General features: G+C 40.6%; 2 protein-coding genes across 2 annotated transcripts; one reads left to right on the forward strand and one right to left on the reverse strand.

The window, feature by feature from the left end:
* Positions 1–26: 26 nt before the first annotated feature.
* On the forward strand, positions 27–10,320 carry vps4a (vacuolar protein sorting 4 homolog A). The gene is made up of 11 exons (XM_044356322.1): positions 27–254; positions 887–998; positions 1,100–1,244; positions 1,343–1,404; positions 1,584–1,703; positions 3,662–3,818; positions 4,055–4,203; positions 4,339–4,420; positions 6,244–6,463; positions 6,572–6,712; positions 7,970–10,320. Exons 1-11 carry the CDS (start codon positions 234–236, stop codon positions 8,069–8,071), a joined length of 1,311 nt encoding a protein of 436 aa, XP_044212257.1. The 5' UTR covers positions 27–233; the 3' UTR covers positions 8,072–10,320.
* Positions 10,316–24,387, reverse strand: cdk10 (cyclin-dependent kinase 10). The gene is made up of 15 exons (XM_044356323.1): positions 24,265–24,387; positions 22,705–22,939; positions 21,429–21,716; positions 20,110–20,182; positions 19,938–20,009; positions 19,516–19,618; positions 19,104–19,185; positions 18,828–18,895; positions 17,515–17,567; positions 15,372–15,441; positions 15,047–15,106; positions 14,765–14,888; positions 14,385–14,524; positions 12,022–12,074; positions 10,316–11,932 (listed from the first exon to the last, which is right to left on the reverse strand). The coding sequence occupies exons 3-15, from the start codon at positions 21,516–21,518 to the stop codon at positions 11,838–11,840; spliced, it is 1,083 nt and encodes a 360-aa protein (XP_044212258.1). The 5' UTR covers positions 21,519–21,716; positions 22,705–22,939; positions 24,265–24,387; the 3' UTR covers positions 10,316–11,837.
* Between the last annotated feature and the right edge of the window lie 830 nt (positions 24,388–25,217).

The following is a 25,217-nucleotide window of genomic DNA, read 5'->3' on the forward strand; positions in this document are numbered from 1 at the left end:
TGAAGGTTACCGCCGGAAGTTGTGTGTAGTGTTGTTGCTGTGGTTTTGTTGGGTCGAGGCAAAGCTGTCATCTTCGCTAGCTCCCGTATTAGCCAGTGTTTTGTCATGTCAAGAGCAACCTGCCCCCTCACAACGCAGGACAGCTAACCTAACGGGTGCTTTTCTTCACACATCCACCGCCGGGGAGGTGTAGAGGACAGAAATCTGGGCGAAGAGCAGAAGAGTGAGATGAAATGACAACGTCAACATTACAGGTAGGCTAACGTTTAAAAGCTAACTAGCTACAGCTCTATGTAAACTGAGCCAGAAATGTTCTTAAAAATGATATTATTCTATGCAACAAATACTACTGTACCACCTTACCGGAGAATATATAAATAATCATATTTGTTAGTTCTTGTGACGGTTATAAATCTGTGTGCTTGTAACGTTAAACCTTGATCATAACGGCAGCAGCCGCTGTCTCACCGTTAGTTAGCTGGGCTGTGCCCGCTGCTCACACAACAGTTCACATTCAAAACAAAGATTTACGTGATGGAAATATTTGCTGTGGCCTTTGGCTTAAGAAATAGCAGCGTGAATTTTGCAGTAGAATTAAAGAAACTCATAGGACCCCCCGTTTAATTACATGTTGGTTATATAATTAAGGCTTTGTTTTGGTTGAAACTCCTGTGTAGAGACTGATGACAGGCACATGTGTACATTCCCTGCCTCTGTGTGTCTGTCTCCATCTCTAGTTCATCATACAACATATCTCTCTTGTATCCTCAGTTAATTATACAACATATCTCTCTTGTATCCTCAGTTAATTATACAACATATCTCTTGTATCCCACTTCATTGTACAGCATATCTCTCTTACATTATGTCTGTATATCCTTTGCAGAAAGCGATTGATCTTGTGACTAAAGCCACAGAGGAAGACAAGGCAAAGAATTATGAGGAGGCATTGCGCCTTTACCAGCATGCTGTGGAGTATTTCCTACATGCCATCAAATGTGAGTTCTGCAGCCTGACAGTTAGTTGACCTACACTCTACCCCTCTCACTGCTACAAACATTCATCCACACTGTTGCTTGGACTCTTGTTTTTCCTTCAGATGAGGCCCACAGTGACAAGGCAAAGGAGAGCATACGAGCAAAGTGTATGCAGTACCTGGACAGAGCGGAGAAACTTAAGGACTACCTGAAGAATAAAGATAAACAGGGCAAGAAGCCTGTGAAGGAGGCACAGAGCAATGACAAGTATGCAGTCACTCTCCTGCTCTGTCAGGCGTTAGACTCTGAAGTGGGTTTAAATGTATTTGTGTCAACCTCTCTGTGTTTTTGTGTGTCTGGTCTAGGAGTGATAGCGACAGCGAGGGTGAAAATCCAGAGAAGAAGAAACTGCAGGAGCAACTTATGGGTGAGTGAGCGTACATGGGTGCAATAAGTCCTCTTGGGATGATGAAGCCAATATATGATTTTAACTTGCATAAATGTTGTATTAGTAGTCTTGGGTTTAGGGTTGTTTCCATCCAGTGTTTCTTCTTTCTGCATTTCGATGGTATTGTTGTCGGTCTTAATCACTGTTTGTGTGTCCAGGTGCTATTGTAATGGAGAAGCCCAATGTCAGGTGGAACGATGTGGCTGGACTGGAGGGGGCCAAGGAAGCTCTGAAGGAAGCCGTCATCCTGCCCATCAAATTCCCTCACCTCTTTACAGGTATTGTGAGATCTTCCCTCTCTAATACACTGAAATCACAAAGTTAAAAATATGCGGAAGAGGTAAAAAAAAACTTTTTTAGGTGTGTTTTGAAGGTACAAAATGTATATTATCCATTCTTGATAATATAGTAATTAGTCCAAGTGAAATTAAAGCTAAAGCTCCAGGCTGCTGTCTGCTGATAGTTCCATCAGTTCATTTTCTAACACATTGGACAGAACCATGTCTTCTGAAGCAGGAGAGAAAGGGTCCAAAATCCAAATGTTGCCATGTCGTGGGTCCTCTTGGAAGTAGCCTGCAGACTTTTGTGACAACTGAGTCAAATGTTGGGTTATAGCAGTGGATATGTTGACATGAGGAAAGGCTTCCAAAGTTTCACTTTGAGGGGAGACCTGCTCTTCCAGAAATATGTGCACTTCTTTTCTCAGTTCAAAAAGGCGATTATGTACACATCCTCTTGAAAGCCACCTTACTTCACTGTGGTACAAGAGCTGCAAATGACTCTTTCTTTTCTTGAGCATATTTAGATATAAAAATAACTAGCTTTGTAAATTATGAAATAATAATAATTGTAATCTAACCATTTGGCAGTACCACTGCCTCTGCAGCCCACTAGATGACACTCTGAGGCTGCAAATGGCTGCCCTACAGCATACATATCTGTTCTGTAAATAACTTCTGTGTTTTCCTTTGGGAAAAAAAATCAGAAAGCAAAAGAGAGAAATGGATATTTTTTGATTTCATGATGGCTCCTCCTTGTTGTGCATTGATTTGATGGAATAGTGTTATTTCTCTGTCTATGTAGTTGGAGACCTTGTTTCCATACAGCCAATCAAATCTTTGCATAAAGCAATAACTTGGTGTTCTATCATAGGGAGAGTAGACAGTCATGCCTGATAGCATCCTGCTACACAACACAAGAGCCACAGACTCACACACACTGTCTGTCCATGACATGTAGCTACAGCAGTTTGCTCACTTTGTCTCTCATTGCCCTGCTGGAGTTCAGTCTGCCAGCTGCTGTCAATCAAACACAGACACCGACACATCCCTCCTGCTGGCTGAGACAAAGAGCTTTTTTCTTTTTTTTTATTTAATAAAAATATTAACAATACATTTAAAAACACATTGACATTATTTTGGACTGTATGATGACTAAATGTGATTTCAGTTAGACTTTAAGTCTTGGACTTTATTGAGCATTTATTGAAAATTTCCAGCTTCTCAAATGTGAGGATTTGATACATTTACGTGTTTGTAAACTGGATCTCTTTGGATTTTGGACTCTTCTGTGCTAAAACTAAGCTAGCCACCTCCAGCTACATTTGGAAAAAAATGACTTTTAATTCATGGAGAATTTAGACACGACATTGCTGTGCTAAAACATCCTGTTAAAATCTCAACTGTGCAACAGCAGGTTCTTCCCTTCATTCAGGATCAGACTCTGGTTCATAGAACCCCTATATACTGTCTTACATCTCTAGCTGTAGCCATTACTCCTGGTAAAGATGCAGCGTAAGGGAACTTGCATTATTCATTAGGTCATATTCCGATTGGCTGGGGGTGAAGGTGGGGCCAGACCTCCAGCCAATAGTAGGTGGTCATTAATAATGTAGATTTTATGTGAGTAGCTTCGGAAACAGCCTGCTGGAGGACAGAGGGAGAGGTGGATTTAGAGGAATCTAAACATTTTTTGGTGAATAAAATGTCACAGATGTTGTTAAAAAAAGGGCCATAAGATCTCCAGATCTTTAAGATGTCATTGTAGCATTACCTCTGTAATAGACGTTGTACAGCTCTCCATCCTTGTTGTTTGACTGTTAGGTGGCACAGCAGTAAATGTTATCATGTCTACCTCTATGCCTCATTTAGTCATTGTTCAGACCTGACTGCTAGAACAGGCTGTTGAACACTACCCCAACATGACCAACATTACTACTGGGTCTCTGTGTTCTCAGGTAAGAGGACTCCGTGGAGAGGCATCCTGCTGTTTGGACCTCCAGGGACAGGGAAATCGTACCTGGCCAAGGCCGTGGCCACCGAGGCCAACAACTCCACCTTCTTCTCTGTCTCCTCCTCAGACCTCATGTCCAAGTGGCTGGGAGAGAGCGAGAAGTACGTGTTTTTGTTTGAAATGATTGTATTCTAGAGAGGGAGAGACAAGATCCAAGCTCTGAGGAAGTAAAGGAGAATCAGACAAGTTTGGAAGGATGTTGTAGTAAAGTCATGTAACAGAATGTGTTTGTTTCATGTTATGTTTTGCTTTCAGTCTTTGCACCTCTTCTCTGCTCCTGTCACACTCACTTTCTCTCCCAAGTCTCATTTTCTCCATCTCTCCCTGCGTCCCCTAGGCTGGTGAAGAACCTGTTTGACCTGGCTCGCCAGCACAAACCCTCGATCATCTTCATTGACGAGGTAGACTCACTGTGCGGCTCCAGGAACGAGAACGAGAGCGAGGCCGCCCGCCGCATCAAGACAGAGTTCCTCGTCCAGATGCAGGGTGAGCTGAAGGAATCTGACAGTGAAAAATATCTACAGTATATTTACTGTATACTGTAGATATTCTCTATACCCTGCAGGGACACCAAGGGAAGCAGGAAGTGCTTATTTTGACTGAAGCGCTCTTGTTTTGTAGGTGTGGGAAACAACAACGATGGCATCTTGGTACTGGGAGCCACCAACATCCCCTGGGTGCTAGACGCTGCCATCCGCAGAAGGTCAGAGGTCACCTGCATACTCCACTGTTTTGTTTTAGGTTTTGTTTTCCCATGATTATTTTTAAGGCACTTTTTCCATTGCTGGATAGAGGATAGTGAAATGGCAGACAGGAAACAAGGGGAGTGATGGGTATGACATGCAGCAGGGGTCCCTGGCTGGAACTGAACCAGGGACATTGCAGTGATGTGACATGTGCAGTAACCAATCAGCTACCAGGGCGCTCCAGTTCTGTTTTTCCTACAGGGATGTTTGATGAATTATTCAAATAGCACAACTTTATACATTAACATTATTTATATTGGTTAGGTGGATGACAGACTAGATGTACTCCATCAAACTACGTTACGTTTCAGGGCAACAAGAGCAGGAACTACTTTGTTAAATTTCATAAAGGTTATTCAGATTACATAATGTCAACTCTGAAGTGAAACACACAGCTAGTGGGCTCTTTGATACACAGATCCTGCATTATGGTCGTAAAGAGAAGAGAAGCAATGTTTTAACTCTTTTAACCAGGGATGCTCCTCTAAACCTGGTTCTGATTTGGAAGTGATTTTAAATGTGTAAGAACCCAGAGATTGGTTCTTTTATCAGGAAGATTGGCAGAGGATTATATCTGGTTTTGGTGTCATTTACGGTCACTCTGCAGCCTTTCCTAGCAGTCTCTCTCTGTGTCAGTGTTTGCCCGAGGGTGGGGCTGAGCTCCTCCACCACGCACGCACACACACGCACACACACACACACATGCACAGAGCAGACAGCAGAGCAGACAGAGTGAAAGATAAAACCTTACATAGTAAACAAATCAAAATCCCTGCAATAAAACCTTTGCAAGTAAAAAGCCACTAAGAGTAATTCATCAAAACAAGTGTTCGACAAGCACACATTTACAGAAGATGTATTTTCAGCTGTTCTGTCCGCAGTCTTCCATCCACCGCTGGTATGACTCAGCCACAGCACGCTTGCTAGGCTAACAGGCTGACTGTGTGTAGCCTACCTGATTAGCCTAATTAGCCATGTATCTTAAAATTAGTCAGTTTCATCCTTTTTAAACTTAACTCAGTGTTTTGATGTCAGGAATATTATTGAATTTACTGAGATTGTAGATTTGTTTTTATTTTGAGTTTATGTAGTGACTTTGCTCTACAAACAATATTTTGTTGTATAAAAAATATAAACAAGTTATAATCCTTCAGTTATTTTCCAGTGTCGATTAAGAGCAGTAGTATCGACACAACGCCCATCCTTACTTTTAACACAGTGGTTTTGCAAATGAACCAACAGCATCATTGTCAGTAGTCGTGACAGTGGTGTCGTGTTCTGTCCATTAAACATGACTAAGGCTTCAGCAGGAAGAGATAGATTGTGGTTTTAAAGGGCTGGACTCTGCAAGTCTGGATTTCAGTGTCATGACAGTTTTATTAGGTTTAATGTGGTTTCATTTAGATCTAATGTAAAATTAGGGTTTGTTGATAGAAGTAATGTTAAATTCCACATTGTAGGTTGAGGAAGATGAAATGTGTGAAACAAGCCAAGTACTGTATGATTGATTGTGCAGTTTCACTATAAAATAGATGAATTTGATCAGCAGTATAGTTGTTACTGAGCATATCAAACTCTCGTGGATCTACATTATACACACATGTTCAGACAGACATGGTTCCTCTTTTGTTTTGTTTGGTTTTAAATTGAGCTCCAGGCAGCTTTCACAAGCTCCTCAAAGTGTCTGATGGAAACCTGCAGGCTCACTTTTGTAGTTAATGTTTCAAACAGCAGGTGAAAAAGCGCGTTTAAATGGAACTTGTCCTCTGTCATGTGTCAGATTTGAGAAGCGTATCTACATCCCCCTGCCTGAGGAGCCGGCTCGGGCTCAGATGTTTCGTCTACACCTGGGCAACACGCCACACAGCCTGAGCGAGGCCGACCTGCGGCAGCTCGCCCGCAAAACAGACGGCTACTCCGGCGCCGACATCAGCATCATCGTCCGAGACGCACTCATGCAGCCAGTGAGGAAGGTCCAGTCTGCCACGCACTTCAAAAAGGTGAAATAAAGGAGGAAAAAAGGATCAATCTGTTGAATCCCTGTTTTATATGACTTTTGCACATTTTAAATGACTGTTGTGCTTTTTGTCTCATTCTCACTCCTGCAGGTTCGCGGTCCTTCCCGCAGCAACAACCAGGTGATGGTGGACGACCTCTTGACCCCTTGTTCCCCTGGCGACCCCGCAGCCATAGAAATGACGTGGATAGATGTGCCTAGTGATAAGCTACTGGAGCCCATAGTCTGCATGGTGAGACACACACGTATTTCTGAAACCAACCCGTCTCTCTCAAGAGGCTGCGTGCATTTATGCACGAGGCATAGTAGTATAACTTCATTGATTATTTAAATCTGCAACACTCCGACAGCATCGGTCAGGATCTAATGTTAATTAATGTTCTGTGTTCTACTACACATCAAAAGGGTCAGTTCTTTGAGTTTAGTTGAAAAGTATGGAGTAAAGCAACCGTCCTGATAAATCCTGAGCTCAGTATGTGGAGCAGCGCAGCAAAACTAAAAACTGTAGTTATCAATTTGACAGGACAGAGGAAACTATCCAGCAACGTTTCACTTCTGAAATATTTTTTTAGACAGACAAGCGGAAAATGAATGGCCTAATCTCCATTCCAATTGTCAATTTGATGAGGAAAACGGGTTAGGGGAACGAGGGAAAAAAAAGGAAAAAACAGGAAGTGGATTTCATTTTTTAATTCACATGAAAATGGAAAAACAAAATAATGCATTTCTTTATCCTGTTATCAAACAAGTTGAACAGCTTTGGACGGAGGGTCCTGTGTCTAGTCTGCTAGAAAATAGAGGACATCAGTTGAGTAGGCAGTCCTTCAATCTGGTCCAGGACGCATTGTGTTTACACTGCTAAATGAATGTGGACACGTGGCCCAGACCACCTCCGAATGTGGCCTGAGTGATCGGATCTCAATGCGTCTCGGGTGCGTTCACACCTGTACTTAAAGCCGTCCACTTGTGATCGGATCACCTGAGACGGATGTTAATACCAGGTGTAAACAGGGCCTACGATACAACTCTCAACAGTTGTATAAAGTCTTCTTATCACTTACGGGGTTAACTTAAGTCAGCACCCATGGATAGAAAACCACATAAGATGAGAGGTTAGTGTTGGGTTATTGAGCCAAAACTAAAAACATGCTATGGTTGCAAATTGTTATAATCTACTCTCGCTCCTTTTAAACTTAAATTTATTCACTATTGAATATGATTTGTTTCTATTATAAGAGTATCTTTTGTAGTTTTAAATGTCATCGTTTTGTACAACTAACAATACTTTTGTGACAGTTTTAAGGTAAAACTTGAGCTTGAGCTCAAAATAACCTTATTTAGTTGGAGTAAATAACCCAAACCACTGGTACTGGATAAAGGTAACCCAGTATTGTGCTGGGTCCATTTTTAACCCTGTGATCATTAATGTGTGGATAGAATATATGATGTGAAACAAACATAAGTCTATTTATCTCTTTTTCACTGGCAGTCGGACATGCTGCGCTCTCTGTCCACCACCCGGCCCACAGTCAACACTGAAGACCTGCTGAAGGTCAAGAAGTTCACAGAGGACTTTGGGATGGAGGGCTGAGACTCAGACCCCACCTCACCCTGCCCGAGTCTACCAGAAGGGTCAAACTGCTCCCAACAACACCCATCTCTCCCCTTCCACCGCTGTACCATCCTGTAGGCTTTCATTTCTCCACTGCGCTTGGTTCACTGTCTCTCATGGATTTGAAAATAAACGACTGGAGTGTCAGAACAAAAAAAAAAAAAAAGGGGGGAGAGAAAATGTTTCTTTCTTTTAATCATCCAGTCGGCTATTTTTGAATCCCTGGAGGACGTTGACCAAATGCTACAATAGAAAAATTTTGGTGTGATTTGGTAGTTGGACATTAGAGCCGATGTCTTTCCCCATTTAAGACAACGTTCCATAAAAAAAGCAGCCGCTATAATCACTACAAGAACTTCTCATCTAACCTGCATCGACACAAGGAAAGGTGCATTTGAAGCTAAATGCACACAGAGTTTGTCCCTCTCTGAGCCGATTCTGTCTGACTGAAGGACTGTACATTTTGTTGCCATTGTGCACTTTGCTTCGGATCGCGATGAAGGACAGTGACGTTTGAAGAAGAATCAAAAGAAGAAGTTCGTTCTCCTGCCAGGCATGCGAGTGTGTGAATGCATCCAAGTGTTTTTATTAAACTTGTGTGTCTTAATGTATATGTCATATGTCGAGAGCCCTGTTATTTTATTTGATCGAGAGTTGCATTAATTGATCATCGCTGCCTCAGTGTCCCTCTATAGCTCCGTGTGTGTGTGTGTGCGTGTGTGCGTGCGTGTGTGTGTGCGCATCAGGCGTTTACCTCTGTGCTAGCAGCAGTGTGACTGACGCATTCATGTTCAATCAGTAATATGATTCTAGAGACGTGTTTGATTGATGGTCAAACGCTACATTTACTCAATCCAAAAACTTGAAAAAGATATTTAAAAAAACTCTATTGTTGTTCTTCAGAAAACAATCTCATCACAAGGTCCATTTAGTAGCTGTTCTGGAGCTTTGGATCATATCACATGATCTTCATTATGAGGAATGTAGATATGTAATTTTTTTTTTTTTATCTTATTGTCCATTTTAGCTTAAAAGCTGAGTTTCAAAGTTCATTCTTGACCGTAGAAACAGAAGTCAAAAAAATCTCACAGTAAGGTCCATTTAGTAACCGTTCTGGAGCTTTTGATTATGCCACATGGCCTTCGTCACTTCAGCTTTTAAGTCAAAATGGACAAAAAAAGTCCTTAAAGCACTCTTTAAAAAAAACAAACAAAACAAGGGCAACTCCATCTGCTGATGAAGATCATGTGATATGATCTCAAGCTCCGGTACAGCTACTAAATGGACCTTTTGGTGAAATAAGTTTTCTGAATTGTGGTTTCCAGTATAACCTTTAAATCTCAGCTCTAGTTGCTCATTTTAAATGAGGTAAAATGAATTTCTGCACTGCATTTCCCAGACATCACCTGTCTGTCAGACTCATACTGTGAAGTTTCCCTCCGTTGGTTTTTCTGTAGCTGAAGTTTGTGTTTCTGCTCAGCAGTTTGCTCAAAAACTTTTTTCTTCCTGGTGTCAAAGACAATCAATCAAGCACGTCTCCTTAAATCTGAATTTGTTTTGTTTTTGCCCTGGCGTACATTGTTCAACAGTGTTACAAAACTATTTATACAACTTATTTGACCACACTTGACATGTAACTTGACTGACTATAATAGAGGTACAGTATGTTTACACTTGAAGTATTTCTTTTGTTGATGTTCTCATGATGGAGCTCCACTGCAAGTCCTTTCTTTTCCTATATTGGGAGGCTAAAGTTCCACTATTGATGCAAGACACTACCATATAATTCATTACTGCCTGCTCAGGGCTAGCTTTCTGTTAACACTTCCGAGCTTCAATAGTAGTTGTCCTGTTGTCAGCTGACAGACAGACGATGTGGAAACCAACCCGTCGCTGACTGTTAAGAAGCAGGATCATGCAGTTAGTCATCAGAGATTTGAAGTTTTCAATAATCTTCTAAATCAAACTGCTGTTGGGTGTTTGTCCTGTAGCAACTCTCTGACCTCTCACTATCACACCAGGATCACAGGCTTGTCTGACAGTGATGGACTTCTTGTGATAGCTCAGTGCTAGTATCACTGCGTGTGTGTGCGCGTGTGTGTAGGTACTGTACATGCTGGTTGAGTTGGAGGTCAGTTATTAACGTCCTTGTAAGGGGACCTAACCTGCCGCTGGCTGTGTAACCATTGCTACTAATTTAAGCTGAATTAATAAAAACTGACATTTCAGTGGTTTGATATTTTTATTATGTCCATTAGCTGATGGTTTAAACATGTTCAGAGGCTCTACAGCAACAGTGTAAATATCCATCCCTGTTAAGATAAATATGAGCCATTACTGCCATGTTCTACAGCTGATGACACCAGTTCTACCAGTTACAAGCATATCAGTGATTTCTACAAATGAGACCACTGTTTATTTACAGTTTATTTCAGGCAATCCAGCTGAGGCTCTTCACAACTAAGCATGAGTGAGCACATTTACCAGTTCAGTCTCTTACCTCAAGGACACTTTGACAGGACACAGCTGGTTATCAACACATACTGATGGTTGAGGGGATCAAACCTGGGACCTTTTACTTTCAGGGCAGCTTCACAAGATTGTCAGGCCATTTATCTGACCATGAAGTGTATCCACAGTAACTGAGCTGACATGGAGGCAGAGCTTGATCGTATTGATTTAGCTCATATTCACCTTTTCACACGTTAACTGCTTAAACGTTTGGATCAAAACTCAGCAGAGACAAGTCTCATTTTGGTGTGACCAGTGCTCACCACAAAACTACAGTACATGATGCTCCTGTGCTGTTGTCAAGGCAACTCTCCTCATTACCGTAACCTTGTTAGCCATGCTAGCTGCATGGCTCTACAGTTGGCAATGTCTGTCCAACCATTTTGGTCCAGACTGAGATATCTAAACTATTTGATGTATTGCCTGGAAATTTTGAACAGATCATGATCCCCAGAGGATGAATCCTGCCGACTTTTCCTCTAGCGCCACAAGCAGGTCAAACTTTTCATTTATCCTCTGAAATATCTTAATATCTACCTGATGGATTGGCACAACATTTTGTACAGACATTCATGCTTCCAAGAAGATGAATCCTAACAACTGTGGTAACTCCTTTACTTTTTATGTGGCGCCATCATCAGGTCAAAGTTTTAATTTGTCCAATACTTTGATTTAAGACCAAATACCTGTTAAACTAATAACATTCCCATCAGCCTCAGCTTTACTTTGTGTTCCGTGCTAATGAGCAAATGTTAGCATGCTAACAAGTAAAACTAAGATGGTGAACATTATACCTGCTAAATATTAGCATGTTTGCAGTGTCATTGAGAGCATGTTAGCATTTAGCACAAAGCAACACTGCTTATGTACAGCCTCAGAGCTGCTAGCATGGCTACAGACTCTAGTCTACAGACCTTGGCAGCAATATGAACATTAAGAAATAGTGGAGAAACTTCTGGAAACTATGAGTGGTACACAATGATAAAAACAAATGTTTCTACACTGCTTAATGCGCGATAACAACCTTTTTAAATGACCATGTTTCGAGCAGGGTCATACTTGAGTACAGCAGGGTGTTGACATGTGCCAGAGTCTCTTTGATCTCAAACCTCCACAGTAAAACCTCCTCATGAGCAGATCCATGTTGCCAATGTATGCAGTGTGAGCAGAAAGATTTGAGTGTACATTACTGAGAATGTCAATTCCACTCAAATGTCTCTCATCAGCATCTTCGTCACACTTTGCTCCGTTTCGAGTGGCTCTCTAGTGGAGGAGCGGCCCGTTTGTTGCGATGGTGGGGGAAGGTTGGCATCAGCTCCGGTTCACAGGCTGCACACAGGAGCAGAAACAAAAGATTAATGACTGACATCAGAGATCAGGGATGACATCTGACATACATCCAGCATCAGTTTACTCACGCAGAGGTTTCTCTTTAAAGTAGGAACTCTCCAAACTGTCTTTGGCGGTAGCTCTGAATGAAGGAAAAAGACAAAAATCAATTACTGATAGCTCTCAAAGGTAGAGTCAGTGATTCTGGAGAAAGAATGTCCAATACACTTTTTGTCAAATTCAGCGAGCTAGCTGTCTGTTTTGTGTGCACTGAAAAAAAAAATCTGGTGTTCATACACAGCCCTGGCTCTGTAAATGGGAAACTAAACACACAACACTACTCTGGCCAATCAGCAGGGGGTGTTGGTGCTTATGCATAGGACAGGGGGAAGTCATCGGAGCAGCTGTCTGTGTGAGAACATGACAGTCTCCCGTCTCCAGCAGATACTGAATGGTGGGGGAGAGCTGGCGAACTGGAGAGAGAGGCCGTGACCAATACACATAGAAAGTGTTTTCTCATTTTCTCTCAAATATACAACAAATATCCTGTTGTATATGTGTTTTCAACTTATTAACCGTATCAATGAATCAATAAATACACTGTCAATTACTTCTTGTGGAGCCAACATACAAACTATTTTGGTTCAGTAAATTTCTGCTGTCAGTCAGCCTGGTGGAGGCAGTTTGTCCTCTCAGCTCTCCAGGAGCTGCAGCTGACAGATGGCTGCTTCTGTGGACAGAGATGCTGAACACAGGTCGAGTGAGAAGAGGGGAGACTGCAGAGAGGCGGAGAGTGTGGATGGACTGTTGTGCTCACGTGAGATGAAATTTTCTTTCCGCTCATTACAATGTGTGAGAGGAACAGAAGTGACTCTACAGCTTATGCGTTGCTCTGGATTCTGCCATATTTCTCTTTTGGTCGTTGGTAATGCACATCCATGAATTTGGAGAGCGGAGCTTCTGGAGAAGCACGAAGGGAGAGGTGAATTTGTTTGGGTGTTTAGATCAAATATCAACATCTTTCTCCAGGATACATGACTCTACCTTTAAGAAAAGTTGTCTTTTTCATACATGCAAAAGACATAATAAGATTTATCCGAGTAATAATTTAAGGACCCATTACCTGATGTAATCAAGTCAGTTAGCGTACTCCAACCTAGCAGTAACCATGGCAATGCAACTGGGAGGTAGGTTAGTCATTTCACAGCAACAAGGTAAAATCTTACCCACTGCACTATCATGCCAGACTTTGTGAAATTTTTTTTTTTTTTTTTTTTTTTTTTTTTTTTTTACCAGAATTCAACTGCACTTTGGATGAATACATGTCACTGAGAGGGAGCTGAACCACCAAAACTTCACTCCTGAGCCACATTAACATTGTGGGAAAAGACCTACAGACAAGCTCTTTATTATTTCAGTGTAACATAGCACAGTTCAATCAATTATATATGAATTATATATGAATAAATCTTAATCTTATTAGTATGAGCAAAGCCAGTCAAAGTGACTTCATTCAGTCTCTCTGCTCTGTCAGACAAAGGTGAAACATTTGGTCACATATGTGTGTGTATGTGCATCTGTGTTTCTATCTGTATTCAGTCTTTCACTGCTCCCTAGATCATCTGCACTCACTACTTTACTGTATAGTAAGCAGTAAATTGAAATTTCAGACTCTTATGAATCAATCTATAAAATGTCTCTGCGTTGCATTGTGGGATTGTTAGCAGGAAGTAGTGTATGTGCCATGAACCCTACTTTTTTCATTTCCACTGTAGGAATATTTGAGGGCACTATATAGTGCACACATTTCACACGGCAGGTCTTTCTCACAGCAGACATGTCGACTCGTCACAGTAGGAAAAGCACAGGTGTTACTAATAACATTAACGATGGCTCTGTTCTATTTAAGACTCCCAGCAAGTCATGACAGTGTGACAGTGAGCCAGCGTGAACAATACCAGGACCCTGAAACCGAAGCAGCTAAATGGAATTCAACCATCATTCATTTTATTATTTACAACTGTGCTTTTCCTACTGTGACGTCAAATGTCGGCTGTGGAAAAGTGTCACGCGGGGTCCTTATAACATCTGAGATCACATCTTGATAGCACCGTACACACCAAACAATATCATATGAAAATGGCATAGCTTGAAAATGTACTTTGGTCATCAAAATGACTACAGTGGCAACACAGTCACCACTCTCTCAACACCACATCTCAAGTGCTGCTGTTGGTTAAAAATTGCATTTGGAGACAAAATACTGCAGTATATGAAAGGAAACCACCTGAAAAGCCTGCTCTGCTTGTGATTATTTAAAAAGAAAACAGATATTGGGTGACAGGGACGGCCCGGGAGAAGTGGGGTGTATAGCATGACAGAAAAAAAATCTTGTAACAATACAAATATACCTCAACCATCTGGAGACCCCCCAACAGTGTGTGTAGTGTACCTGCGCTGTGGGTTGTACATGAAGAGCAGGTTGAGCAGTCTGTGTCCAGCATCAGACAGCCAGGTGAATTTATTCTTCAGGTTGTTGTACGGCTGCTTCCTCAGACTGTACTGACCAATGAGGGGCAGCCGAGAGAAACCCTGAGACACACACACACACACACCAATAATCTATCAGACGCATGGATGCTTATATTCTCATCAATTAAAGGCTAAACTTATTTTAAACATCATAAACTTCTGCAATGTTCAACATCTAAGACACTAAAATTTTGGCATATTCCTTTAATGTCACTACATTCCAGTATTTGTCCTCACTGTGTCTTTAGCTGTATAGAGTTGAAGTTTATGCTGCAGAGATATTCAGAGCTGGAACCTCACCGGCCAGATGTTCTCGTTGGGCGTTCCCAGCAGCTGGACTATCAGGTCCACCTGCTGGATCTCAGAGGTTCCAGGCAGCAGAGGTTTGTGGGCCAGCAGCTCTGCCAGGATACAGCCCACCGCCCTGTGACGCAAACAAGCTTGATTTAGTCAACAATTCAATGTGGCTGGGCAGATTATCACCAGTCTACAGTATGTGGAGGTCGCCTGTGTTGTGAAACGTAATTATATCATCCAGCAGGTTCAGCATTGTGTTTGTTATCATTATAGATGGAGTCTCACCACATATCCAGTGCTGTAGTCTGGGTCTTGGACCCTAGGAGGAGCTCTGGAGCTCTGTACCTGATGACAGACATGTGAAGGAAGGGAAGGAGCACATATCATGACAGAGACCCAGCTAGCATGAGGTAATGGGACTAATGATGGAGGATGACTGAGAGGGATTAATAAGATTAGTTTCCACTGACGTTGCACAAGCACAACGTAAGCAACACACGGGTTATCTGCGGCACACACACCCACACACACACACACACACACACACACACAAATACATGCTAATTGGTCATTTACATTGACATGGCTCCAAGGCCCAGGAAACACTCACCACAGCGTCACCACTCTGGGCGTCATGGGCTGTTGGGGGATGCCATACATCCGGGCCAACCCAAAATCAGCTGTACACAAGGGGGAGGGGGGGGGGTGGACACACACACAAAAATAAGACATGCATTTATGAATATTCACTGGGTCTGGGACAAACAATTAACAAACAAGTAATCTGTTGATTATTTCTTTTATTAATTGAATCATTGTTAATTGTTTAGCTTATAGATCATCAAAAATCTCTTGCACACCTGTATAGTCTTTGTGACAGGTGTGTTGGTGGAGTAGCCACGTATTAAGAAGAGGAAGGGACACCTGCACATTGTCTTCACTTGCTTGGTCAATGACCTTCTCAAGGTATATGCTGATTTGAATTGTTTAGTTCATAAAATGTCATAAGTATTAGAGTCTACAGCCATGCTAGCAGCTCTGTGAGGCTGTACTTGTGTGCTAAATGCCAAAACCAGCATGCTAGCATGATCACAGTGATAAAGATACCATTTTGATGTTAAGCAGGTATAATGTTTAACATGTTCACCATCTTGGTTTGCATGTTAGTGTGCTAACATTTGCTAATTAGCACTAAACACAAAGTGCAGCTGAGGTTGATGGAAATTGGTGCTCATAAACCAAAGTATTGGAAAAATGTCATTTTGACCAGATGATGGTTATTACAATTCATCCTCTGGGGACCATGAATGTGTGAACTAAATTGGACAGAAATACAGCCAACATTTGTGGAGATATTTCACTCTGAACCAGAAATGTCAACCTGCTGGTGGTGCTACAGGAAAAGTGAGTTGTTCATCAAAGTGTGTAGGTTTTATCCTCTGGAGACCATGAATGTTTGCACAAAATTTCACAGCAATCCATCATAAAGTTGCCAGCATGGTTAAAAGTACCAATAAAAATTCCCCAGAGCCTAGGGTGACATCTTCAAATGGTTTCTTTTGTCAGAATCAAAAGATATTCAATGCACAGTGACGTAAAATGGATAAAAGCAGCAACAAGGATGGAATTGGGCAGTTGAAGCTCAGTTTCAACTCATTACTAAGCAAACTCTTTCTACTGATGAAGATGGCTGAAATCTCCAGAAAAAGTTAGTAAGTGGACATTGAGTTAGTATTACCTTGAGTTAAGAACACATTTTTTCATGTAGTTTCTTTACTTAGAAAATGTATTGTATGAAAAAGTATTACAAAAAAATAATGTATATACTGTGTTTAAGTAACTGTAAAAAAAAACCCCAAAGCATATTAGTTTACAGAAATAGACTTGAAAAACTGATTTAAGATAAGGTGCTGGTTTTGCCAGTGTAAGCTCTTCAGTCTGGGTGTTCCTCAGTCCAAGTCAATTTAAGTTTTAAGCAGAGATGCTGGAACGCCAACAAGGATCCTATACTTAGCTTCAGCAGCCGACATCAGCTTCATTTACCGGCAGCTCACATGTTTAGTCATTGTATCCAAAGTCTAATATATCTTATTTCTATGTGTCACAGAGCTCTATTGTTGTCCAAAAACTATTAAAACACATTAATGAGTCGCACTGTTGCACAAACACAACAGTTTATTTTTACTCAGTTAAACACACGCCATCCTGCTGCCAGAAATATTCACTAGAGCACCAAATGTGGATTCATCGGCCACTGAAAATAGTCCCCAACAATTCCTCCTGTTTGAGAAATGTGTGTTAAAAACTACAGTGCCTAGCTGTTTTAGAAAATTATGGAGCCTTTTAAAAAAAAAACCCAACTATATGTTTCAGGGAGCCACATACAGAGGAGTGAAATCAGAAAGTATTGAGAGACAGACTAACACATTGTTGGTTTGAGCTTTCAGGCAGTGCTTTGCTGCTCAGAACTGTGGATATCAATCAGGACTGGTCACCAATCAAATTCTATTATACCACTTTTTATACAATTTTATAGCATTATATCATTTTTCCCCTGATAAAGGTTTTTTGTGAAGTTTCTAAAGCCTTCAGTGATTTCTTACAAATAAAGGTCAGTGATCAATATCAGACTGAGAGAAAAAAAGAGACCTAAGGCAAATAGATATTCTACGAGAGAAAGGTCAGAGGTCAGTGGTGGTGATGTGATTATGGGAAAAGCTGCAGAAGTGGTTATGGTAGTAGTGATGACTCACCGATCTTTACGCAGCCTTTGTCTGTCATCAGCAGATTAGACACCTTCAGGTCCCTGTTAACAAGATTGAGGAGGATAATGAGCTAGCTACCAGGAGAAATGCTTTCAACCTCGTCCATTCTTCACACGTTTACAGAGCTGAGCGCTACACTGATTTTAATCTTTGTCACATCTTTGTTTAAGCTCAGTCAGGTTGGATGGTGAGTGTCTGTAAACACCTTCATGTTTTTCCTCATGATTTGTTGGGGATATTAACATTCATGTTCACATCACATCGCCTTCAATAATGCCTCAAATAATTTAGCTGCTGAACATTAGTAGGGCTGCAATGAACAGTTATTTTCACTTTCGATTTATCTGCCACTTCTTTTTCCCGATTAAGGGAGATGACATCATCAATGTCTAGTTTTGTCTGTCAGTCAAAACCCCAAAAATATTCAGTTTGCTATAATGTAAGACGAGAAAAAACAGCAGATTCTCACAACTTAGAACCTGCAACCATCAAACATTCATCATTTTGCTTAAGAAATTACACCAACAATTAATCGATTATCAAAACAGTTGCTGATTAATTTTCTGACAATTAACTGACTGATCGTTTCAATTTATTTACTGAACTGTGAATATTCTGCACTTCAAGCATATCTTGGCTTATGATCTCAACTACATTGTTTTTTCTATTTTTAAATGAAATACAGATCATCTTTCCGCACCTCAACGTGTCCGTTGCTACATCATGAACTGTTAATCTGTTCTTGAATTTCCACTGGCATTTGCCCGAGTGAGTTAGAGCAGACGTGTACCTCTGTCTGCACCTCAGATCATGTGCTAAGCTCTTTTAATTACCTTTGCATCTCAGCATTAGATGCTAGATACTACTGTACTTCTGGAAACCCGACAGATCAATCCAACCAACTTAATCCAACTGTTTGGCTTCATGATGCAGGACCAGACAAAAGAAATACTAAAGAGCTGAATGTGTTGGAAACATAAACAAAGAGTTTGTCATTTATATTCCATAAACCTGCCCTGTTAAATTACATTGGCAACATTTTTTTCTGCGTTTTCTTGAGATGAGAAACATTGAGAATGTGTCGTAGGTCTGTTTCTTTTATAACGGAGCCCTTTTTCTTTGATTGTGAGACACTGACACCCACACACGGCATGTACTGTTAGTATTTCAGTTAGGGAAGTAAATAAACTGAATTCTTGCTAAAATGTAAATATCTTGATGTGAAGTAGTTTAAATAATCCAGAGAAATAAGAAAAGAACAAAGCAGAGTCTTCAGACTTTAGTAAATGTCCAGCACTAACCTGTGTATGATGAAGTTGTGATGGAGATACTCTAAACCTCTGAGCAACTGAAGGATAATACACTTCACCTGGAAAAGGACAGGAGAGGAATTACTACACTGCAGAACCTGATGGTGAAAAAAAACACAAATATACTACAAAAAACACAAGCAGATGATAAATTAAGTTCAGCTTTGTTCCAAGTTAACACCTTATACAAGAACAGAGAAATTAAGTAGTGCCATGTTCAACCAAAGGCTGTCAAAAGCTAGATTTAGGGACTTGACTCTGTCCTACCTGAGCCTCAGAGAACGGTGTCTGCATGTTTTCCAGCAGACTGGCCAAGTCCTGTTCACAGTAACTCATCACTAGAAACAGACTGAACAGGAAAGACACAATTAGCCAGACTGAGTCATAATTAATTACAGTTTTATTTTGTATAAGGCCTGAGCTCTTACAGTCCAGATTCTGAACTGTCTAACTGGACTCAGATACTGTAGGTGTGCAGTGAAGTTTATCTTATATACCCGTAAAAAATCACAAGTTTACCTCAGGTGGCTGTACAAAAATCTGCACAACATACAACAGAGCAAATGTTCTACCCATCTCCTTCGTTGGCTTTGAAAGCTCACATTTTAAAACTAAGTCAGAAATACGGACCGGAGCCGTTGGTTTTAAGACATTTGGTGTGTGCATCTGTGTGTGTTACCTCTCCAGCTGGGTGCCTACGACCACCTCCTTCAGCTCCACTATGTTGGGATGTCTCAGCCTCAGCAGCAGGGTGATCTCTCTGAGGCTGCTGATAGGGATCCCTGACAGACAGAGAGCAGGAGTTCAACAAGTTTCAACAGCTTCTCCAGACCGTTTAATCAATTAAACTACAGAAACGATACGCAAACCAGGAGTAGTGCTCAGTCTGTCTGTTCAACACAGTGGGTCAAGAGGAGAATCTTCAAACTACTAGCCACATTAGCATAAAATTAGTTGGTGACATCCTGCCCTTTTCTTATTTCCACTTGTATACAAGATACATCAAAATCTATTGAAAGTGATAATTCCATGCAATAGGCACAAACACACCAAACACACACACACACACACACACACTACTACTACTAGCAGTGGTCTTACCATCTTTCTCTTTGTCCATCCGGACCTTCTTCAGTGCAACAATTTCATCAGACTTGGTGTCACGAGCTCGATCTGTAGTAAGAAGAGGAAACAGTTCATCTACTGACCAGCCAAACTGATGTGCTATTTTAATTCTCAAACCAATCTATACTCTCCAACATTAATGACTTACAAACAATGCCGTAGGTTCCTTCTCCTATGCGGTTGAGTTTCTCAAACTCTCTGACACTTCTGCAGCTCCCAAACTGTAAAAGAGTGTAAATATAAGGAGGTGGCAGAGAGCTTCTCTTCACTTCAGTGATGCAGCATGCGTGTCTCCAGCAGGAGTTAAAAAGACTTGCATTTTGATTCCTTTACTTTCAGTATGAAGCTTAATTATTAAGTCTGGTGGATGGACAGAAACTGGAAGATGAACAGTTTCTCCAGCTAGCTCAGTGTGACGTGGTTGTCTAAGTCTTCACAACTAGCTGGGTGAACATTTAGTGATGGTGACACTTCTGTACCTGAGATGATGAGCAATCAATATAGAATAGGGACCTAATGCTCCTTTTAAAAAAGTAGCCTTAAGCCACTAAGACGAACTGGCTCTCAGGGGATTTTTCCACTATCTAAATGGAAAAAAAGAACTTAGAGCCACCACACATTAGACCACAAATCTGTAAGACTGGCTCAGTTATAATAAGGGTACCCTGAGGGAGAGGAGGACACAGTGAAGAAGCATCTGATGACTTGGTTAGTTTTTTTAAATTTGATTTTCAAACTTGTAAACAGCGTTCACTTCTCTATCCAAGTTGTCAACATGAGAATCCTTCTCTACCATCCACCCCAGACGACGTGCACGCATTAACAAGCAGGCTTATGTGTTGAAGCCATTAATGAGATTGGCTGCTGCTGGAGACAATACCAGTGAAGTGTACGTGTAGTGTACCAACTCACACAGCAAAGGCGCCTGACTGAACAATCACGTTTACACAGTCTGCACACATACAGTCAGCACATGTAGCCTGATAGATAAACAGCTAGACTCTTATATGGAGACAGTACCAAACTCCATTTAAAATCTTCAGTTATCAGTGAACACTGGTGACCACTTTACCGAAAAACATCGGCCCAGAGTTGATAAACTTTTATCTAAAAAAATAACTTGTAACGTTACAATAGCAGGTTCAGAGTGCTACAACCTTTATACCATCCTCATTACTATAACTTACTGTTTTAAATGAGCTAACGTTACGACGAGGTGATGTTAAGCTAACATCAACGTTAGCTTGCTACACAGTAAACATTTCCTCATAAATGTAATGTTGTCTGTGTTTTATACACGCCGAACTCCTGACTAGTCCATCTATATTTGTCATTAATGTTAATTCGTTATCTGTGAGTGATATATCGTCGCTGATCAGCAGAAAGTTGTTTAACTTCCAGATTTTTGAACAGAGTTTGGCGTCACTGTTTCCGCACAGGGAGCTAACTTGTCGTTCAGTCTCTTACCCTGTCGTTTTGAGGCACTGTGAATGTTTTATTATTCTTAATGGATTTAAGCTTTATAGGGTCCGGTTCGTCCTCTCCTAAGGTGTCCATTCTTTAATTTCAGAGCGTTTTCAGCCACAGAAAACAGGAGTACCGTCCGGCAGATGTTAAACATTTAACTCCGCAGACAGCGCGCCACCAGCAGGACAACTGAGTTGACAGAGTTGACAGACAGAGACGCTGCTGCTGCAGCTTTGCAGAGGATGATGATGATCAAGCTCAAGTCCATTTGAATGCTTTCCTGGTAGACTGTAACAAAATGAAAAATAACATACAGTAGTTAACTTTCCATTTGACAATAACATCTGAAGTCTCATCAGTCCTCATTTAGAGTAACATGGAAAACAGAATAAACTGTTGTGTTCTTGCAGTGGACATAGTACATTTACTCAGGTACCACAAGTACAAATTTGACATACTTATTGGTTTACTTATTCCATTTCTTGCCACTTCATAATTATATTTATTTCAAAGCTGAAAAATATTGTACCTTGTTCACCACTACTACAGTTACTTGGTACTTTACAAATTAAAATTATACACAGGCCTACAAAATATATGATGAGCTCATATGCTTATGGATTAAACTACCTGACAATATATAAAATAGTTCAAATGAGCTCCAACTGGACCAACTGCAACATTAAAATGCTGCTTACACATGAATACATCAATAATAATGATCTTATAATAGTATAACACACACAGGGGACGTTTTCTGCCCTGAATACTTTTACTTTTGATACCAAAAGTACATTTTGCTAGTGATACTTGCTTACTTTTGCTTAAGTTACATTTTCACTGCAAGACTTTACTCGTAATGGAGTATTTTTACAGTGTAGTATTAAGTGAAGGATCTGAATACTTCTTCCAACACATCACCTATAAAATATATTGCTTTATTATAAATTAAATTACCCATCAGTACATACAGTCATTTAAAATATGTTCCATTTTGACAAGATGCAGCATTACAAGCTGCTCACACATGAATGAATCTGTGAAAATAATTCTATAATATTTGTAGGATATGATAAAAGAACAGTGAAAAGTGATATTTTGCATAATTAACTATGTACTTTTCATTAAATTTGCAGCCAATTCTTTTGTACTTTTAAGAAAATTAAAAATATTTATAATTCTTCCACCCCTGTTTTCTCCATATCTGTGATAAACATCCAAATTAGAGTTTCTGAGTTTTGGTCTTTCTGCTCACACAGTTTGACTCTGAGCTTACCCTCTGTGGCGGGACATGTTTAGTCACTGTTTGGTTGTTACTTTTTTGCCCACAACAAAGGGTGTTGAAGAAGGCCTCTGCTCTTTGGCGGCATCAGCTATAGTTATGGTGGGTGGCGAGGCATGAATGTCTTCTCGTGATGGAGCTGTGATGAGGATGGCGGGTAGACGTGGAGTTGAGTCAGCGGATTCTGAGGACTCAGTGATGGTAGGTGGTGTCGGGGGTTTCTCTGTAACTGAGAGGAATAAAGTAACTCTTTAGTATCGGGGATGTCCCTCTTCACTTCAAACTGTCAGTGTGCACAATAATGGATGTGCAGAGTTTGTTTTCACATTCATCTGGTGAAGGTGGAACATTTCTCTGTGCTCACCTTAAATCTCAGTTTAAGACGTGTATCTACCAGTAAGATTTGTGACATCACAACTGGTTTGGAGCCAATCGAGGGCCAGTAAACAACTTACACAAGTGTGATGTGGAAACTTGAAGCCTCCAGTGCACAAACACTGAGAATGGACTTTACCATGAAGTAGTAGAAATCTTATATCTAGCAGTTAAACTGGACTGTTATTGGAGTGCCTGGGACTGAGGTCAGGTCCAGGTCGGGTAAGGTAAACTTGCTGACTGGAGGATTTTCAGCAGTGTGTGTGTGTGTGTGTGTGTGTGTGTGTGTGTAAGTGTAGAGTATTTCTGTTCAGCATGGAGAGCAGCAGCACATTTTAAATTGGATTGTGCTAATTTCTTAAGAGTGTTAGGCCTATGTGTACATAATACTAATACTTTATAATACTACATGGAACAACAATGATTACCGTTAAGGATGAACAACAGCTGTTATATCTTATCACTTATAATTAGCTGTTTCTAGGAAAGACTACAGGCCTTCCCATACTGTTAAACACAATAAAAATTGTGGTACATGGTTTATACTAATGTTAATGAGCATTAATTCCACCAAAATAAAAGCAGGTTGTCATCTGGACCTTGTGCTACCACATTAGTATACTGCCAATGCTCTCCAACCTTGATTTGATAGGTCATGCCTTGCTAATGAAAGTATTTAGGGACAGTATGAAAATTATTGGGCTGGGGAGGGGTGCTGAATCTTATATTTGGTTTTGTAAAAGTATACCCTCCCTAGCCTTATTTATATTTTTCATTGGACCCTCCCCTTGACATTGAAAATTGATGCAACACTCCCCAAGACCTCAAAACAACAGTTATGGCGAACATACCTAAGAGGTGAAAATACAGCTACTCTCTAATTTCGAATACAGTGCTGCTAAACAAATAGCTTTATACTATACAGCTGATAGCGAAAAGAAATACACCTAAAACTTCAAAAGTTAATACGTGGCACGTCAGTATACACAAACATATCCTCAACTACAGTCCATGTATAGATATACATTCCCTGCACATTAGGACAAACAAAAACAGAAATATCCATCATCTGTTTCTGATGTGGCAGAAATCACAGGTCTACCAAATATGTAATAATGTCAGTGGTGTGTTTCAGTTTTTCTACAAAGATCATTGAGGTCCTTTATGTTTCATTCTTACCTGTTTCTTCCTTTTGGCTTGCTCCAGACCCCATTAGGCTTCAGTCAGCTATTATACAGTCCATACATGTCCGCATTCATGGGGTTCACATTTTGGTCAGTCCATGCTACAGCACAGGAGCAGTCTGCATGAGCTAATGCTATTTCTGTGCTGACCGCTTTTGCCAATCCTCCTCTCCCTCGCTGTCTGGGTGACGGACACTAATCCTGTTCGGTTCACAGCAGTTGTAAGAGATACAGGATTTAAATTCCGGATAACTAGTATAAACACTTTGTTTTAATAGGAAAAAACTAATTACTGTAAACAGTATATTGGCAGTTCAGGGGTAATCACATGATAACCTCTGAACTGGAACACAAAGACACAATATACCAGGAGATTTTTCTATTTTTATTCTATTTCTGTTTTTACAGATTTATCCATTAGCATAATTTCCTGAAATTAAATATGTTGACAATGGAGGATAAAATTAGCAACTGTGTCAAATGTCTTTAAAATTTGACTTGCAGTTTAATCTGTTAAATTCATTCAGATTGATTGTTGCTAAACTATCAGGAGCTTCAAAAATCTTTTAATAACATTTAGACATTGGTGTCGATTGATGCTGCACACAAAATTTGGGGATGACTGTAATAATAGTCTAGGAGGAGTTAGCAAAAATACATTTTTCCCAAAGACTAAGTTGAACAAGCTGATTGTTCCCTGAAGTGTGTTCCCCTGAACAAGCACAGGAAACACACAGGAGCTAAACCTTAACTATAGTTTCACTGTGTTTTCTCTACTCAGTCTGACTGACCTTATACAGTACACCACATAGGTATAACAATAGTAAATTGTATAGTTTGACAAATATACGTTATGCCCCAAAAGTAATCACAGAGGTCAAAGCAGTAAATGTGCACGGAGCTCTAATGCTCATGTTGTACTTTGACTAGTCAAACATTTTTTGTATA

Source organism: Thunnus albacares, chromosome 7, assembly GCF_914725855.1.
Source record: "Thunnus albacares chromosome 7, fThuAlb1.1, whole genome shotgun sequence".
NCBI classification, from domain to species: domain Eukaryota; kingdom Metazoa; phylum Chordata; class Actinopteri; order Scombriformes; family Scombridae; genus Thunnus; species Thunnus albacares.

What these genes read in the sequence shown, in the direction of transcription:
- vps4a (XM_044356322.1), top strand. Translation starts at nt 234, where the DNA reads ATGACAACGTCAACATTACAG. An exon ending in GAGGCACAGAGCAATGACAA is followed by an intron (nt 1,245 to 1,342) that starts GTATGCAGTCAC and finishes TGTCTGGTCTAG; the next exon opens with GAGTGATAGCGACAGCGAGG. An exon ending in ATTCCCTCACCTCTTTACAG is followed by an intron (nt 1,704 to 3,661) that starts GTATTGTGAGAT and finishes CTGTGTTCTCAG; the next exon opens with GTAAGAGGACTCCGTGGAGA.
- cdk10 (XM_044356323.1), bottom strand. Translation starts at nt 21,518, where the DNA reads ATGGACACCTTAGGAGAGGACGAACCGGACCCTATAAAGCTTAAATCC. An exon ending in GATGGACAAAGAGAAAGATG is followed by an intron (nt 19,619 to 19,937) that starts GTAAGACCACTG and finishes TCTGTCTGTCAG; the next exon opens with GGATCCCTATCAGCAGCCTC. An exon ending in CACAACTTCATCATACACAG is followed by an intron (nt 17,568 to 18,827) that starts GTTAGTGCTGGA and finishes TCTTGTTAACAG; the next exon opens with GGACCTGAAGGTGTCTAATC.